This window comes from Crotalus tigris, unplaced genomic scaffold, assembly GCF_016545835.1.
Source record: "Crotalus tigris isolate CLP2741 ecotype Arizona unplaced genomic scaffold, ASM1654583v1 scf7180000017940.1788314, whole genome shotgun sequence".
Classification (NCBI taxonomy): Eukaryota; Metazoa; Chordata; class Lepidosauria; order Squamata; family Viperidae; genus Crotalus; species Crotalus tigris.
This window is the reverse complement of record NW_024096732.1, coordinates 1,031,918-1,051,247: the sequence shown is the minus strand read 5'-3', so window position 1 is coordinate 1,051,247 and position 19,330 is coordinate 1,031,918. Positions and strand designations below refer to the sequence as shown.

Sequence of the window (19,330 nt, the reverse complement as noted above, 5' to 3'; positions counted from 1 at the left end):
AGGCTGATGGGCCCAGGAAAGCCAGACTGACCGTTCTGGACTTAGACACAGATATGCAGAAGTACAGACCGGGCAGACAGGCTAAACGACACTCAACTGAATGTCCACCAGCTAGGCCCAAATGTCTCCAAACTTGGCGACTTTAAGACTTATGGATTCCCAGAATTCCCCACCCCATATGTGGGCTGATGTGTCTAGGAAGATGCTGGCTGGGGAATTCTGGGAGTTGAAGTCCAGCAGTCGTAAGGAGACTCCTTAAGCTGGGCTATTGTACTGTAAAACCTAAGAGAGGGTTCAAAACCCCTGACCGTCCAGCCGAAGGAGCGCGCACGGGGCCCTGGATGATACCTGCTATGAAGAAAAGCTACACCACACAGAGAAAGAGGCCAATCCTATTTAATGGAAGGTGCAGCTCTCCAGGCACCGGTGTCATCCTTGGGGGTTTCACGTTTGCAAGAACAGGCAAAGATGCGATATTTTGAGGGGGAGGGAAGAGGGGGTGTCTCCTCCCCAGGCTGAGTAGACACATGCAAGGTTTGCAAGATCCCACCCCCATCAGCAAGCTTGCCTGGGGAAGCTGCCACTTGCTTTGATCAAGGTTTCAAAAGGCTGGGGGGGGGGTTGCGCGCAGCCATTTCAAGTGCAGTTCCAAGAGGGCTGTCCAGGAGTAAAATACGGGAAAGGCAGGAAAAGAGATCAGCCAACAGAGGAGAATATTGGCAGCTCAGGATTGAAATGAGGGGTCCTCAGTGCTCCCTAAACTTGTTTTTTTTCTGGCAGACGTTTCATCACCCAACTAGGTTACATCATCAGCGCTATCAAGGAGTGGGGTTTGCTTCTAGCACTGATGGTATTACCTAGTTGGGTAAAATGAAACTTCTGCAAGAAAACTACTAAGTTGAGAGCGCACCAAGGACCCCACAGTTGTCGTTATCTTCCTCCTCCTCCTCCTCTCTGCAAACTCCACTCTCTCCTAGCACTGATGACGTTACCTCAAAGAGACCAGCAGGTGGAATCCACCACTTACTGGGAATGGGCCTTTGAAGTTACACCCAGCCACCACCTCTTTCAAATTAGGCTCAGGCTGAACATTAAAAAAAAATAAAATTAGGGGGTTCCTTTAAAATGGAATAAACTGGCAAAGCCACTCTGGCTTCACCTTTCCTGCGCTATAGAAGCGTCTCTTGGAATTCCCCCCCAATTGAGGAGAAAAAACAGGGTTGGCAAGTTTTTTCAAGGAGCCAGAATAAATAAATAAATAAATAAATAAACCTACCGAACCGGTTGAATTAGAAGTGGAGGCAAGCTTATACCAGGAATGGAGACCCCCCCCTTCTTCCAAATCACTTGGAGGGGAGGGAGGGGCAGGTAAAGAAATGTGTTCCCCATCCACTTCAACTGGGAGATCTTAAAAAAAAACTTGGTGGTTTTAAGAGACGTGGACTAGAATTCTCCAACCAGCATAGATATTTCCACTTTAGTTGTTTCCTGTTGTGTCCAATTTCTGCCCACAAAGAAGCTTCACTTCTAACCATTATTCCCCTATTTAGATGCAGCTAACATTTCTGCAAATCAATACAAAATGCTTTTTTTTTTGCCCTCTACCCAACCATTTCCTGGAAGAAGCAAAATTCAAGGAACAGCAGACTGCTCAAGATCTAGAACCACGGCTCCTTCCTTAAGTCAATTTCAAGAATTAAGTCAATTTCATCTTCCTGTCTGGTCAATTTCACCAGGCACCGAGCAGAACCTGGGATTCCAAACCTATTTTTTTCTTGATGCAGGCTAGCAAGAGGATAATTGTTTTTACTGCTGTTCTTTGAACTTGCTGTCCGTCTGAACCCTTCAAACATGGTGTCCCCAAGTGGAGATGCCACATGCTGGCTGGGGAATTGTGGCTTGCCAGAGCTTGGGCAATGGCAATACTTGCAAGGGGAAGGATTTATGCCTCAGTAAGAAAAAACTTTATAATGGAAGATTGGTTCTATCTGGATCTGGAGACAGAAACACAAGATGTTACTGGAGTATGCAGGAATGGGACAGAGGAAGAGAGAAAAAAAATAAAGAGGATTTAACAGGAAGAATTGCATTTGAAGAGGAGTTCTAGGGCTAAGAAAGAGATAGCCAAGATAAATATTCAGCAAATGTCTGAAAAAGTACCATTGCTGGGTTGAGGGGGTGGGAGGGGGAAAGGAGGCAGTTTGGGGCAGCATCCCAAACTCCAGACAGAAGACAGGAGAAGATGAATCCTGGCAGGAAAGGATTTCTGCGTTGCCAGGATTATAGTGCTGCGCTTGGCGTGACTGTAAAGGCAGGAGAAATTTCAAGCAGGCTTCAGTTTAAGGTCCTTTCCTAGGACCAAGCACAGGAAGTCAAAATCTACAGGTCTGGTAAAGGTCCTCACATTTGCAGCTTGCACATCTGAATTCCATAGCAGCGTCTTTCAACCTCAGCAACTTTAAGAGGGGTGGACTGCTTCCCAGAATCCCCCAGCCAGCAATTCTGGGAATTGAAGTCCACCCCTCTTAGAGTTGCTAAGGTTGGAAAACAGGATTGAACAGACCTGTTGCGAAGGATGGGGGAGCCAAGTTGGATCTCCAGTTGCTCAGAGTAGCACATACACAATCTTTTGAAACTGGGGGCACTGTGGGATTTCAGGTGGGCTTCCAACCCCACCCCTTGGAGGGTGCTGCCCTCAATTTTGCTCCAAAAGGGGGGAGGTTGGGCATGTAAGAGATCTGAGATTTTGCACTGAATTCGGGGGGAAAAGCCACTGAGCAGCTTCGTGGGGCTCTGACATTCCCACAATTTCCTATCTTCCATGTTTCAGGACTGGGACATGAGGCTGCAGATGCCCAGGCCTTTCCCTGTACCCCAAAATTGTTGAGGGGGATATTTCAACCCAGCTCAAGTTCCCAGATGAAACCAGGGCTCACCACGGCTGAGAAACTAGTGTTATCACTCTTTGGGGGTGGGGGCTCCAAACACTTCAACTACAACTCCCATCTCCTGACTATTCTGATGGGGCAGGAATGATGGGGGCTCTGGTCCCACGGCTCTGGAAAGGGCCAGAGTGGGCTGCTGCTACCCAATAGCGATGCATCCGGATTCAAAGCAAACTTCCATGCCAGTCAAGGAACACTGTGCTTCAATTTTTATTCCGTCCCTGACTGCTGCAAAGAAGCCTGTTCAGCTCCCTCCACCTTTGCTTTGGGTCACAGAAAACCTACCGGCTAACCCACTGCGCCCCCAAAAGGAAGCCGATCTCCTTTTGCAGAATGGGGTCCTCAGGGCCTCTCTTTAACTTCCTCCAAATCCCAGTCCTCCGAGGACAGGGGTCTCCAGACCTGACAACTTTAAGACTTGTGGACTTTAATAGAGCTGGCTGGGAATTCTGGGAGTTGAAGTCCACAGGTCTTGAAGCTGCCCAGGTTGGAGACCCCCGTCCAAGGGGATCAAGGCAAAGAAACAGAAGGATTGGGAAGGGACCCTCGGGAAGAATGCAAGCACGGCCAGCTTGTCTCTAAATTTAAAGCATGTGTATTTGCCCAGCAAAATATACACCCCCCCCTCCCAGTCTTAAGAGCACCAACCATCCTGGGGCAAACAAAAAAGGGGGTGCAGAGGAGGGGGGGACAGTTGTGTGGCCCGACTCAAGTCCACCTCTTGCCTTTTTTTTCTTTTTCCTTTTGCGTCAATGCAAGGGTCTTCTTGGACAGTTGTGCCCCGCCAGGCAGCTGCCGAAAGGGAGGAGCATCAAGGCCGGCGGGTACTGGGGTGAGTGGGAAGGGGACCCCTCCCGCCGCTCGGCAGGGCTCCCCCCTCCTCGGTCCCATCACCAACAGAGCTCCTTAAGGCGCGACGGGCTGGATAGGGAGCAGGCTGCCGAACTTGAAGTGCTGAATGACGGGGAACTTCTCCAGGCACTAGAAAAGGGGGGGGGGGAAACAGAAGAGAGACAGAAGTTTGACATCGGCGTCCATCATGGGCTGGAGTCACCAGGCAAAGGTAGTCCTCGACTTACGACCGCGACTGAGGCCAGAATTTCCAACTACGCCATTCCGTGAAAGGTCCAGGGAGGCTGACAAATACCAGGTCTTCACATTCGTGGACTGCCTAACACCTTCGTAGAGCCTCAAGTCCAGGCAGATGTTTGATCCAGAACTACGACAGGTATAGCCCCCCCCCTCCTCTGCCTTTCCTCACCTCAGCTTTGTACATCCGGACGAGCCCCTGGTTGACTTTGGACCACGAAGGGACAGCGCTGATGTTCCACAGCTGGTTGGAGTGCTCAGGGAAGGGCCCTGTCTTCATCTGGAAGGCAAAAGGAACCAGGGTTCACTTCCAGGCACATCCCCACAACAAACTGGAGCCCAAAGTGGTCTAAAAAAACCCCACACACGGTCACTGTGGGAAGTTCCCCTCGATTTTTGTTTTGCACATCTGGGGATGAGAACGTTTAAATCCCAGACGGTATTTTTCCCGTTTGCTGCATGGCTGCTGGCCGTTGGTGCAGGGCAGTTTCTTTGGAAGCACTGAGAAAAACTGCTGGAAGAAACAGAGAGCCTGAACTTTGGGACACAACTCCAGGTAGTCCTCTGACTTACAACAGTTTATTTAGTGATTGTTACGGCACAGGAAAAAGTGACTTATGACCGTTTTTCACAGTTACGACCTTTGCAGCATCCCCATGATCGTCTGATCAAAATGGCCACTGCTTCATACTTACAGCCATTCCAAGGTCACACAATCCCCTTTTGCGACCGTCTGACAAGCAAAGTCAGTGGGGAAGCCAGGTTCAGTTAAGAACTGGGTTAACTGCATGATCCAGATGCCAGAAGCTGGAAGTAAAGACTGGAAACTGGTGAAAAGCATGGACAGGTGAGGCCCAAGGATGCTGCAAATGGCTGACCTGCGAGTCACAGGCCAAGCACCCAAAATGCTACTTTCAAAGTTATGACGGCTGCACACCCGCAGGCACACACCCCGGACTCTAGAAAGAGGTTAGGGAAGAGCCAAAAAGATGATAAGGCACCTGGAGGCTAAATCATACAATGATTTCAGGGAAGCAGGTATGTCTAGCTTAGTGAAGAGAAGGACCAGGGGTGACATGATAGCAAGTCTTCCAATATCTCAGGGGCTGCCCCAGAGAGGAGGGGGTCAAGCTCTTCTCCAAAGCCCCTGAAGGCAGGACAAGAAGCAACGGATGGAAACTCATCAAGGAGAGAAGCAACCTGGAACTAAGGAGAAATTTCCTGACAGTGAGACTAATAAATCAGCGGAATGGTTCTGCCTTCAGAAGTTGTGGGTGCTTCAACACTGAACGTTTTTAAGAAGAGATTGGACCACCATTTGTCTGGAGTGGTTTAGGGTCTCCTGCTAGAACAAGGGGCTAGACTAGAAGACCTTCAAGGTCTCTTCCAACCCTGTAATTCTCTTATTTATTTCCCACCTGCCGATCTGCGCCCGGCCCAATCTTGCTTGCCCAAGAGGCCAAAAGACCGGTTCTGCTGGCTGTCTGGGCATCGGAGCGTTTTGGAAGGCTGAGGCGCCCCTTCTCCAGCAATCTACAATGGGCGGGGAGGACTCCCCCAGAAGGCTGCACCCTGACCTTTCCGACCCCAGCAATCTTTTGCAAGAAAGCAATTCGGATGAACTCCCAAGCAAAAGGGGCAGGGCTGGCGGGGAGGCGAAAAAGCAGCCGAGTTACTTTTCCTGGACACGATTCTGGGGCACACCCTTCAGAAGAAAGCTGGCTCTGTCTGGGGGGGGGGGGGGAAGAGAGAGAGAGAGAGAGAGCAAGGAGGAGGAGGAGGAGGTTGGGAGGGAATGCAACTCAACTTGCCGAGAGGGAAGTTTCCATGACATCATCCACCACAGAGCTGCAGCGCCAGCTGAAAAGCAAGCCTGGGAAGAAGTCAACAGCCCTTGCAGGATGCGGATTTTAAAATAACTCACTTCCTCCTCCTCCTCCTCTCTCCAGACCTAAAGCACACAGAATATTCAGACTGCAACCCCCCAGCATCAAAAACAAACAGGGGTTGAGAGGAGGAGGAGGGGGGAATTAAAAGGGATGGTGGAGGGGGGGGGAGATTGCATTTTAAATGCACTGAAAATCACTATACTCAGCCCAAAGGTATTTTGGGGAAGAGAACGGCAACACAGTGGGGCGGTTGAAGAGGGGAGAAAATAGGTGATCGGCCCCTTCCTCCTCCCCTGGTGGTCAGCCCCCTTTCTCCACCCTTTATAACAAGGCCTGGGTTTCATTTCTACCCCCAACAGCTGCCAAAAATCCCCCATCCCCAAGAGCAAAGAAAAGGACAACGGGTTGCTGGTTTCCCCTTGCTAAGCCAACAAGGGTTGAGGATCTGGAGCAGAAGCACAAATCTGGGGTGGGGGGGTAAAGAGGGGAGCTGAGGCAAACCTAAAGGGGTTATCAGGTTCTTTGCAGAATTTCTTCGGCTCAGCTGCCGAAAGGAACAGAGGAAAAGCATCACTCCAAAACACAGAAGAAAAAAAAAGCCAGAAGGACAGGGGTGGGGTAAGGAATGAAGGGACACAAAGTCTGTTTTTTTTGGGGGGGGGGCGAGGAATCTGCCACACCTGCTTTTCAAGCTCCTAGTCCTCAAGGGCTCCAGCAGGGGTGGGAAAAATGCAGTTTGTGAGCTAGAGGTTGGATCCCCACAATGGAGCCCAGGATTTCTGTTGCTAAGTGAGACATTTGTTAAGTGAGTTTTGTCCCATTTTACCTCCTTTCTTGCCACAGGCTGTTAAGCGAATCACAGCAGTTGTTAAGTGAATCCGGCTTCCCCATTGGCTTGGCTGGTCAGGTTGCAAAAGGGGGTCACGTGACCCCCGGGACTCTGCGACCGTCACAAATATGAGTCAGTTGCCAAGCATCTGAATTTTGATCATGTGATCAGTGATGCTGCAATGGTCATAAATGTGAAGGGACCTCAGAGGTCTTCTAGTCCAACCCCCTGCTCAGGCAGGAGACCCTATATCGGACAAATGGCTGTCCAGTCTCCAGTCCTGGAGCACTCATAACTTCTGGAGGCAAAGCGTTCCACGTCCTATTTTCAATCTGCAAATAGATGAGCAGTTAGCTCTGAGACAGAAGGCAAAAGGCTGGAGGATTTCAAGGGCCTTAATCGAAGGACGGGGACTGAAGCTGGGGCAATGCGGGGGGGGGGGGGAGGAGCAAGGCCCCAATTCGGAAAAAGCCCCAGGCAGCAGGAGCTGCAGAGGCCTCTTCGTCAAGCCCAGCCAGATCCTTGAAAGGGAATTAAGCGTGACTCATCCAGGCTGCCAAAGCCCCAGCAAAGGTGGTGAGCTGCATTTAAGTTCTTCCCAAGAAGCATCGGAGACTTCAGCTCACGTGAGGCTCCTCCAGAGTGAACCCCTGGGCTGTTGGATCGATTGATTTTTATTTATTTATTGGCTGTTATCTCTCCTTTAGAGGTGGCCCTCACGACCACAAGTGAGCCCAAAATTTCTGTTGTTAAGCAAGACACACACACACACACACACACCACTGACTTTGCTTGCCACGAGCTGGCTGGAATGGCGATCACACAGGACCCTGGGATGCTTTTGTTTTATTTGCTTTGAAAAAAGGTTGCAAATCACTTTTTTTCCCCTTTCTCCTTTCCTTCTCCTCTCCTATTTCCCTACCATCTTCCTTTGCATTTGAGAATTACAGAATAACAGAGTTGGAAGGGACCTTGGAGGTCTTCTAGTCGAGCCCCCTGCTCGAGCAGGAGACCCTATGCCCTTTCAGACAAGTGGCTGTCCAGTCTCTTCTTAAAAACTTCCAGTGATGGAGCACCCACAACAGCTGTTCCATTCACTGTCAGGAAATTTGATCTTGTTTTCCTTCCTTCCTTCCTTCCTTCCTTCCTTCCTTCCTTCCTTCCCCATCTTTATTTTTACAAGTAACTCAAGGCGGCGGTACATTGCATTTTATATGATGATCCACTTCAATAAAAACTATATATTTTTGAAAAAAGAAACAAGAAAAACGTTTAAAAATGGATCAGCGCTTGCAATAAAGGGATCTGTGACTCAGACAAGGAAAGCCTCTTGTCTGCCCCTTCGCGGCCAGGCTCCCACAATGTCGCTGTCGCTTGGGGCAGATGGTGGTTTGTGTTTGTGTTCCAAAGAGATGACCTTTCGCGCAGCCTCGGTTACGAAACCAGAGTTTGGCACCCTGAGAGACACCACTCCGCCCAGGCAGGTGGGCATCACCGAGGTGCCAAACGGACATCTGCTGGAGAGGGAAGACTGGGAACGAAGTGGTGGAGTGTTGGAAAAAAGCAAAAAAGCAGAGAGAAGCAGGAAAAAAGAGAGAGAGGAAGAAAAGAGCTGCAGCTGGTTCCAGCCACAAGAAAAGAAGAACGAGACAGGGAGAGAGAACGGTGGAGAGAGAAAGAAACACAGAGAGAAGGAAACAGAGAAACAGAAAGAGAGAAAGAGAGAGAGAGAGTCCTGCAGTGACCCCCAGGGAACAGAATGAGTCAGGCTAACCATATTGAGCAGGAAATTACTCACAGACGCTGCGTTCCTGCCTCTGTGTTCCCAAGAGAATCGGCCTTTTGTAAATGGTTCCTCTGTCAGTTGAAAAAAAAAAATTGGTGGAGGGGAGATGGAAAAGGGGAGGGGGGAAGGCAGCTGAGTCCAGCACCTTCCTGTCCGTGGCTTCCCTTCCAGGCAGGAAGGGCTTAGCATTCCTGCCTTTTTTTCCCCCAAGCCCCAAACCTGCAAAGCTTTAAAAAAAAACCTTTTATTTTACTTCTACACCCCCTTCTGAGACCCCACCCCGCCCCAGCTCCTTTATTTAAATTATTAAATTACTCTGTTATTCCCAAAACTTTCCCAAATTTAGAAGCCGGATTTATTTATCGATTTGTAAAAATTCATTAGCCGCCCATCCTTACGGTAAGATTAAAACTGGGGAGAGAGGGCAGGGAGCCGGGGTGGGGAAGGGGTCGAGAAGGGGGTGTAGAGGGGAAAAAAACAACCTAATAAAACATTTTTAAAAAGCTTTGCACTGCATGTTTGGGACTTGGGGGAGAAAAAAAGGCAGGAATGCTAAACCCTTCCTGGTTTTCTCCAGGCGGTGGAATTCGTGAGTGGGAAGGCAATAGTTTTCTGGCCTGTTCACTGACCCCCCATGCCACACCCCGCCCAGGGGGTGGTGGGGGTGGTGGAGCCCTGCTTTGGAAATGAGGCGGGGGGGGGACCCCACAAGAGACAGGGAGATGCTCTTGCTGAACAAAGGAACAAAGCCGTGGGCGGGAAGGAAGGAGAGCTGCCTGGGAGCAGAAAGACTACGCTGGATGGGGGGAAGAGAAGTGAGGCTGTGCAAGGACTATGGTGTCCCCAACGTAGGCTGAATGTTGTCCCTCTTTCAGGGATCTCCAAAGAGCAAAGGTGCTCCTGTCAGAAGGTCGCAAAAGAGGCTCACGTGACCCCGGGGCGCTGGAACCGTCATAAACCTGAGCCAGTTGCCAAGAGTCCGGATTCTGACCACAGGACCCAGAGGATGCCGCAACAGTTGTGTGAAAAATGGTCATAGGTCACTTTGTACGTTTGTAACTTTGAACAGTCGCCAAACAAACCCTTGTAAGTCAAGTCCACCTTTTTTAGACAAAGCAGACGAGACCAAACCGAACCCGGCTTAGAAGCAGAAGTGGGGCTCTTGCGGTCCAACCTTTTCCATAAAATCGAGAAATGGCAGGTCACTAGGTGGAGCTGCAAGAACACAACTGGAGTCCAGTTCACAAATTCTCCCCATCAAGGCTTGAGGAAAACCTACCAGAAGTTTTCTGCAAAAATCAGGTCTCCTTCCACAATACAAGAAGAGTCCTTGACATATAACCACTTGTTTAGTAACCATTCAAAGTCAGGCGGAATTCCAGTCTCACCTCTGTGATGAACCGGATACATTCCAGGAACATGTAGTCCTTGTGCTGCTCGTTCACCACCTTCTCGTCCACAAAGTGACGCGGCTCCAGGTTGGGGTGATCTAAAAACAGGATCTTTTTAGAGGGGCTGGAAGTGAAACCCTGAAGGAGATTTACTGCATGGAAGTGAAAAGTGGAAAAGAGAAAGAGAGAAGCAGAGGAAGAGAAAAGGAGAAAGGGGGAAAGGGGGAAAAGCAAGAGCGCAACAGAGGCAAAGGAAGAAGCAAAGAGAAAGAGAGGAGGCAGAGAGAGGAAGAGAAAAAGGGAGGGGGGAGGACATGCCTGCTTACCAATCAACTGGGAACTTCCCCAAATGAAGGGCAGGAACTGAAAGTCGTCGAGACCCCAGACCCCCTGACTGCCAGCTGGCTCCATCCGATAGGTTTTCTGGAGTTTCCGCATGACTTCCAAGTACCTGAAACCAAATAAACTTGGATGGGCCGTGACTGTGCAGCAGCTCAGCCTTTTATTATCCCGGTCTGCTGCTGATGGCCCGATGGAGCCACAAAACAAACCTCCACATGGGAAAAGCCCCCCCCCATTGGGAGGAATAATGGAGTGACCAGAAGATGAAGCAGAGGGGGAATCTGGGGAGTATTTGGGATCTCGGTCAAAGCCATAACGTGGGCAGAACCTGGGGGCTGGACTAGAAGATCTCCAGTGTCCCTTAAAACCCTATCATTCTATGTCCTCGGTTCCCTCTTCAGGGCTGGCCTCACTTTCCCAGGAAGCAGGTCTCCTACCTCTCCCCTTGCACAAGGGCCCAAGAGAGAGGGTGCAGAAGGAAAACAGCATCAGCTCTCTGAGAACTTGTTCCAAAGTGGTGCTGTCAACCTCGGCGGCTTTAAGAGGCCTGGACTTTACCTGTTGAACACTTTGAAGACGATGGCCAGCTGGTCGTCCACCCGGAGGACGCCGATTTTACAGAGGCAGCAAAGGAAGGCAGCAAACGCCGCTTCGTGGCCTGTGGGGAGAAAGGAGATGCTCAGGAGGACGAATGGAGAGACAGTTTGGTTAAGGCTAGAAAACAGGACGCAGTGAGTTCTAGTTCAGCTTTAGTCATAAAAGCTGGCTGGGTGACTTTGGGCCAGCTCCTCTCTCAGCTGAACCCACCTCACAGGGCTGGCGTGGGGAAAAGAGGAAGAGGAAGGAGTATTAGGTATATGTCCACCACCTTGAGTTATTTGGAGAAATGATAAAAGTGAGATTGAAATAAATAATTAAAATAAATGAATAAATAAAGTCGCTCTTGTCTGGGCTACTGAGAACTCAGCCACCTCAGGTGAGATTGGAACTCTTTCAAAACTCATTGTTTTGAGAACGTCTTAAAAAGGAGGCGCTTTGGGCATTTCCGTTCTCTGCCTGCATGAAAGTGACCGGTGTGCGTCTCAATCTTCGCAATCTTAAGATGTGGGGACTTCAACTCCCAGAATTCCCCAGCCAGATCCTGTTTCATTGTATAATTGCATCTGTACTGAAGAGGGTTGGAAGTAACTTTTTTCATGTTGTTTTTGTTTGTTCGTTTTTCCTTTTGTATCTGTGTTCACGTTTTAAACTTTCCTTATGTTCCCTTCGGGTTGTAATTTTGTATTTTAATTATTTACTTTTGAAAGTTAGTAACAAAGAATTAAAAAACAACAACAGTCATTCCAAAGATTTAAGGAGCCTCTGAATGTGTGCAAAATGCATGGAGCTAATCTGGGTCTGTCAACCTCAGAATCCAACTTAACATTTCCAGAAAACACAAAAAAATGCTTCATTCAATGCGGTTAAATCTCGCTTTAACTCTCTTGCTGTGATGTCACACGAAATGACAAGCCCACTTGTGGGTCAGGCTGGCTGGAAATGATGAGGACTGCAGTCTAGGGCAAGAGCTATGAAAAAGGCATGGAGGGAAAAGTGAGTTTTGTGTGTGTGCGTGAGTGTGATATCTCAGTTGGTTCATGCTCCCTCCAAGCTAAATTGGCATTCAATTTTGAAGTAGGAGGAACAAAACAGGAATTGGAGCTAAAGGTAACCAGGATGACAGTGCCGACTGGTGGCTGACTATGGCTTTACTGCGGGTTCTCTGGCAGTCCTGCAGTCTTGAATTTTTCGTGCATTTTTTTTTTAAAAAAAAGGATAAACTAGCTTTCCAAAAGTTCCTTCTTGGGCTCAGCAGCAGCTTAGAAGATGGGCAGCTATGTAAATGCTTTAAATCAATAAATACCTGTGCCATAGTCAATGCGAGTTGAGTTGCCAACGGACTCCTTCAAATACACAGCCACCTCGGGCACGGCTTCAGCTTGCTGTTTGGGGATGACATTTGCCACCAAGGACTCTGCCCCCTAGGGTGCAGCCATAATCAAGCCATTAGAGACCCCATCGTTGCAATCCCAGCAAAAGAATAAATCAACAAGCTGAGTGGTTCCCCCTATCCAGCTATTATCATTCACAGCAGCCAACCCCAAGCAAACTACAGAGGTGTGGACTTCAGCCCCCCCCCCCGCCCCCCGCATTGCCTCTTGTGGCATCTGGCTGTGGCTAAGGATTCTGGGCAAGGGATCATGTGGCTGGCTGAGGAATTCTGGGAATTGAAGTTCACAAGTCTTAAAGTTGCCAAATTTGTCCTAAGAGAAGGTCAGCTGGCCACGAGACTGAAAATCTAGATGTATAAGCTCACGCAACAACAAATCAGATTTTTAAAAAAATATCTTTGTTTTGCACTTGAGCCCCCAAGCAAGTGGCCTTTATAGTGTCTTTTACAACTCTGGGAGTCTTTTCGGCCTAAACTGACCGGCAAAGACAAGTTTACTCCTGACCCTCTCTCCAGGGGACTCTCTCCCCTCTCACTTTCAGCTCCCCTCCAGCCTACCTGGTCCACTTTCGCATACCACATCCGGAAAGCTTTGTTCCCAAAGCGAGATGGCTGATCCACGGGAGGTGTCTCGTCGATCCACTGATCCAGCGTGTTGAGGAGCGTGACCAGCTTTTCGATGGGCTGTCGGGGAGAAAGTACTGTTTTGCCAAGTTTACCACTTTATAAGATGCTAGAGAGGCCACACGTGGAATGCTGTGGGCAATTCTGGTCACGACACACCCACACACAAAAAGATGCGGGCCCTAGCCCTCAGAGCCCAAACACACAATCAGTTTCTGAACTGTCTTCAAAAGCCCCTTTCGCTAAAGGTCTGTGGCTGCCTCGGTGTCCCCAACCTTTAGTAATATATAGATATAAGCACTCTGATTTTTCTTCCTTCAAGAAATTTATTTCCAGTTTAGGTTGCAATGGGATAATCTGCAATGTTTCCACAAACTGGCTTGGTAGCTGGATTCACATGCTCTGCCATTACCCATGAACTGCACTCAATCCCAAAGGCTAGCCTCTCCACCCTGAGAGAGGGCAAACCTGAGATTTTAGGAGACACAGAATTTCTTCCAACCACATCAGGATAAATCTTAATGTCCATCAAGATAAAAGCTTCCTAAGCACTGTGTGTTGCTTTTAATACAGATGTGCAAGACGGGGCTATTAGCTGCATTTATAAATTATAAATGCACCATTATAAATGCATAATCCTACGTTTTTGTTTTGAACCTCTCCTTTTTTTTCCTCTCTAGAGCTGGTCAGTCTGAATATTTCATAAATGGCATATTTCTGGAAGCTGAACCATCAGGAACCAGAAATTGTTCTACGTTGGATCACTTCATCACCAAATATGATACCCATTTCTAATCCAAATTTTCAATTACATTCTGAATTAGGAAATAAAGTCATCTACGTGTGAGGTGTATGCAAGTTTGATGGTCAAGCCAGATACACTGGAAGTATTTGCCCAACTTGCTTAACCAGGAAAAGACGAGAGCACTTGAAATCAGCAGGCTAAACCTGATTAACTCCAATGTGAGGCTCTTTTCAGCTTCGTGTGCTGCAGGAATTGTGGGTGCTCCATCACTGGAGATTTTAAAAAACAGACTGGAAAACCATTTGACTGGGGTGGTATAAGATTCCTGCCATGAGCAGAAGGTTGGACTAGAAGACCTCCAAGGTTTTATGTTCAACCAGAGAGCAAAACACGGCCTACCTCCGAGACTTTATATTCACAGGTCAACTTCTTCCCCTTGATTCCTTCATTCAAGGTGAGAATGAAGCCCATGTAGTCAGCGTACGCCTGTTTAAAAACACACACATTCACAGAATGTAAGGACCAGCAGTACAGGCAGTCCTCGACTTACAACAGTTCATTCAGTGACCGTTCGAAGTTAACTACAGCACCGAACACAGTTGACTATTTTTCACACTTAGGACCCTTGTAGCTCCCCCCTGGTCACGTGATCAAAATTCAGATCCTTGGCAGTCGACTCCTATTTACGACGGTTGCAGAGTCTGAGAAGCAAAATCACTGAGGAAGCCAGGTTCACTTAACAACGGTGTCACTAACTTAACAACTGCAGTGATTCACTTAGCAACTGTGGCAAGAAAGGTCACAGAACGGGGCAAAACTCACTCTGCCTCTACTGCCCGAGCCAAAGAATGCCAAGCAAAGCTTTTCACCCGTACCTGCGACCGTTTCCACTTGGCCATGTCAGGAACCATGTTGATTTCCTTCTTAGGGATCATGAACTTTCGGGATGGAGGAAGAGGCTGTGTCTCCTCAGAGACTTCTGGAAGAAGAAAAAGCAGTCAGATTGCAACAGATCTTTGAAAGGTTCAACTTCCTTCAGGGGAGGAAAATCTCTTCTGAAGGTTTTTAAATCCGTCTCTCAGTTGTGCCTGAGTGAGATGCAAGGGAAAGACAGTCAAAAGGCAATAAATGCAGGAGATTAACTGTTATCACCCGGGAGTTAAAACCCTCAGGAACCTTGCTTTTAACTGTTCCCATGATTAAATCTGCAGGCAGGCAGAGATAAACGGTGTGGGTCCAGATGAAGTCAAGTGAACTTTTGAAAATAAGCATTGCACTGCACTGAGGATAGGTTTTAGGTTTCTTAAGAAGGAGAGGAAACCCAATTAAATCACTGCAAGCCCCCAGTTTTGATAGCTCTAAAAGCATGAAGGAATGTGTACACAGGTAGTCCTCATCTTACAGCACTTCATTTAGTGACCGTTCGAAGTTACAGCGGCACTGAAAAAAGGGACTTATGGCCGTTTTTCACACTTACAAGGGTCGCAGCATGCTCACAGTCATGTGATCAAAATTTGGACGCTTGGCAACTGACTCATATTTACGACCATTGCAATGTCCCAAGGTCACGTGATCCCCCTTTGCGACCTTCTGATAAGCAAAGTTAACGGGGAAGCCTGATTCACTTAACAACCATGTCACTAACTGAACAGCTGCAGTGATTCACTTAACAAATGTGGCAAGAAAGGCTGTAAAATGGGGCAAAGCTCACTTAACAAATTTCTCACTTAACAACATAAATGTTGGGCTCCATTGTGGTTGTAAGTCGAGGACTGACTGTATTACTGGTCACAGAGTATCAAAACAGATCAAAATAGAATATAACAATACGAAACTTAATATAAGCAGTGATCAATACCAAATTAATTTAAGTAAGACTGTAATTAAGCAAAAAATGCTTCATACTTTGTCTGTATGCAACCTGAAAGGTTTGATGTGAGGAACCCCTTTTTTTTTTTTTTGCTTTTTTTGGGGGGGGATTAATGCAAGACAGCCCTCGAGATTAAACAGCACGTCTCTCTCTCCCTCAAGGCAGCCTTTAATGATTGGAGGTTTTAGAAATTTCCGCGTTAAAGCCACCAGCCGTTTGTTTGTACATGTGACACTCTTATTTGTCTTTTTAAAAGGTTTCCTGTCAATTCAAGCAACTAAGAAATCAATTAAACCGCAGAGGTTTTCCAGAAAAGAAGGTTTTTACGCTTCAGAGGGGTCCCAGCTCTGAAGAGTTATGCTTGGAAGTAGATTTCATAAATAGGGAGGCCAAAAACTGCCCCAGCTGAGATACCCACAATTTTAGTTCAAGGGCAGGACAGCTGATTTGCTGCCAATTTATTCTTATCCCAAAAACTGACATGTTGGGAAGAAACTAGAAAAATAACTCAAGGAGATAAAAATTCAAACCTCTTGGCCCCCTTACCCTCCATCATCCCAAAACACAGTTCAAAATGTAGTCACTTGGCAACTGGCATGTATTTATGACTGTTGCATGGTCCCGGGGCCATGTGACCACCGTTTGTAATCTTCCCCATCCGTCAATTGCAAAAGGCAGCTTTACTCAAAATAGCTGACATCCTGGGATGAGACCTATAACACTATAAAACATTAACAGCTAACCATCCCAGGTTGTTAGGAAGGATTCAATAGGTGGACAAAACATCCAAATCCTGAGTGAGCATCTGGCTGACTATGCAACAATCCACAAGCAACTGTCACACAACACCCCAGACTTCACCCCTGTTGATAAGAAAGATGGTACCTGGAGACAGAAAGAAGATAACCAAACCCAAAGATTGGCAAATAGAAATAGAACGACTGTGGCAAAAGAAAGCAAAGGCAGGACCAATAAACACCTTTGGTACAATCCCAAAACAACTGAATCACTACTTGAACACCACAAGCACTGATAAAATCCTCATCAGTCAATTGCTAAAGGCAGCTTGATTTATAACAGTTTACATCCTGCACTATAACGCCATCAAACAGCATCTGTCTATTTTAAGTCCTTTGGAAGGATTCCATAGGTGGACAAAAATGCCAGATCTAGTCTGAACATCTGGCTGTGTGAAGAGCCATAATTTATTATTTGAAAAGCCGAATCCCATCGGCATTGACAAATTCACCCTTGCTCAATTGCAAAAAGCAGCTTTGCTGGGACCAGCTGACATTCTGCAATGATATCTGCAACACCATCAGACATCCTCATCTGTCTAATCCAGTTGCTTACTAATAGGTGAATAAAATGGCAAATCCAGTCTGAACATCTGGCTGACTGTGCAACAAAACATAATAATGTATTATTTGGACATTTGACTACTATCAGCATTGACCAAATCCCTGTCAATTAATTGCAAAAGGCAGCTTTGCTTCGAATAGCTTACAGATAGTCCTCCAATTACAACAGCTCATTTAGTGACCAAAATTACGACAACACTGAAAAAAATGACAATTTTTCACACTTATAACCACTGCAGCACCCCCATGATCATGGGGATTGAAATTCAAATGCTTGGTAACTGACTCATATTTATGACGGTCGCATTGTCCCCTTTTGTGACCTTCTGACAAGCAAAGTCAACGGGGGAGCCGGATTCACTTAACAACCGAGTTACTAACTTAACAAATGTAGTGGTACACTTAGCAACCATGGCAAGAAAAGTTTGTAAAACGGGGCAAAACTCACTTAACAAATGTCTCCCTTAGCAACAGAAAATTTGGGGCTCAGTTTTGGTCATAAGTAAAGGACTCCCTGTTACTGTAACACCTTCAAACATCCACATCTGATTAGTAAGGGTAGATGGGTGAATAAAACGCCAAAACCAGTCTGAACATCTGGCTGAGTGTACCAGCAACCCTAATTCCCAGCCTGGTTATTATGGGATGAGCCCTTCCAGGCCTGAGCCTCGCCCCTCCCCACAGAAGAAGCAAAGGCCCCCCGAGATAAGACCCCCATGTTATTTTTCTCAAGGGGGTGTTTTCTCCTCCCTCAGAGGAGCAAAAGACCCCCGGAGATCCCCTGGCGCACGCGGGAGAGCGTTACGACGACCCTGCGAGGTAGGCCGTTCTTCCTCTTGGAGGGGAGGCGGAGTCGCCTTCCCCCGCTCTGCCCCGCCGGGGGGCAAGTTCTTCTCGGGGCTGGCCCTTACCCGGCTGCCGCTCGCTCTCGGCCATCTTCTCGGGACTGAGGAGAAACCGCCGCCGCCGCCGCCGCCTTTCAACCCTCACAACCTGACGGCCCTGAGGAACCGCCAACCCGTCATCTTGGAAAAGGGCAACGCCGGCGGCGGCGAATAGGAAAGCGCGAAGAGGAAGCCGGCGCGGCCATGTTTGTCAAGGGCACGCCATCTGTGGCCAGGGCGTCAGCGGACGACGTTCCTTCGGCCATGTCGGCGAAGGGCAACGAAGCCAACAAAGGGAGAAAAGGCCGACGGGCCACAGTTGCTACTCTATACATACAGCACTGTATCGCGCGCGTGCATGACGTCACCACGTGCGCCTGTCTAGGGCGGCGGGAAAATTAAGACGTTACACTTGTTTGGCCTCTAGAGGGCGCTCCAATGACGCTGATCTATATATATATATATCATATTTATTATTTTATTATATTACAATACATTGCAATACATTACAATACGTTACAATACATTAAAGCATAGCATAATATTATACTGCACTATACTGTATATTGTATTCTATTCTATTATACATTACATCATACCATAACAAATTATACTATGCTATATTATTCTATTTATTTTAAATTGTATCATATTTATTGTACGATTGTTGAATTTGTAAGCCACCCAATCATCAGTTGAGACGGGTACGACGGAAATTCAATAAACAAACAAATAATTTCCTTTTTATGGATTTATTCCTTAGCCTTGGCTTTGGCTTTTTCTCCAAGAACACATTTTAAAAAATTGTGTCACCACTATGTCCATGCTGTTCTAATCCCAAACTAAAATAAATTTGACTTTTGATTTGTTCCTATTCCTTCGTTCGGCACAGAGCCCAGATCAGGAAGACTGGGGCACTTAGCAAATGTCCACTTAGCATAAAGTTGAGCTGTCAAAATGTTCAGAATTGCTTTGGGCACAATGTTTAGAATGCATAAACCGCCCTTCATTAATATACAAAGACAATATACATCGCCATTGCAGGAATAAATGGTCAGGGTTTGTCTCAATTCCCTCTTTAAATTGTTTATGCCCTGGGGTTGATTCCGTCTGGAATGGCCAGGCTTTGGTTAAGGAATGAGTCATATGGATTCTTTCAAGGGTGCGGACTTTGGCAACTGGCAAAATAGACTTGAGGACAATGGCTCGGGCGTTTTTTATCTTTGACCCACAAAAGAGCTGCCTTCCTTTGCTCTTAACTAATCTGATGCACTTCTAAACTTTCAGAAGCCAAACTTCAAAGGTTTCTAAGCACCACTTTGATCTTCCGGAGATCTCCTAGTGGTCTCCCATCCACACCCTAATCTTGCTTCCAATCCCTTTGCATTGCGGGCGGGCGGGGGGATGTTGCCCTTCCCAAGCATGGCGATACCTCCCAGCCCGGGGGGCGGGCATGCCCGGGCCAAAGATGGTTGCGTCTGGGACTCCGCCCCCCCCACTCCCCCCAGCAGCTGCAAATTCTTGTTGCAGCAGCCGCGGGCGGGGTCGAGAGCCTCCAGGTTGCGCCGGAGCGCGGCTGCCCTTG

At 47.6% G+C, this 19,330-nt stretch overlaps 1 protein-coding gene across 2 annotated transcripts; it reads right to left on the bottom strand.

Annotated features, from left to right (window-relative positions):
• Window positions 1-1,224: 1,224 nt before the first annotated feature.
• Window positions 1,225-17,927, bottom strand: PTPA (protein phosphatase 2 phosphatase activator). Of its 2 annotated transcripts, none has more exons than XM_039345116.1 (10): window positions 17,773-17,927; window positions 14,506-14,609; window positions 14,030-14,116; window positions 12,820-12,945; window positions 12,175-12,292; window positions 10,830-10,929; window positions 10,256-10,380; window positions 9,927-10,027; window positions 4,207-4,314; window positions 1,225-3,926 (listed from the first exon to the last, which is right to left on the bottom strand). In XM_039345116.1, exons 1-10 carry the CDS (start codon window positions 17,795-17,797, stop codon window positions 3,852-3,854), a joined length of 969 nt encoding a protein of 322 aa, XP_039201050.1. In that variant the 5' UTR covers window positions 17,798-17,927; the 3' UTR covers window positions 1,225-3,851. The 2 variants fall into 2 exon arrangements, with proteins under 2 accessions (XP_039201050.1, XP_039201051.1); XM_039345117.1 differs by having other exon boundaries at window positions 14,506-14,606; window positions 17,773-17,921.
• Window positions 17,928-19,330: the final 1,403 nt, after the last annotated feature.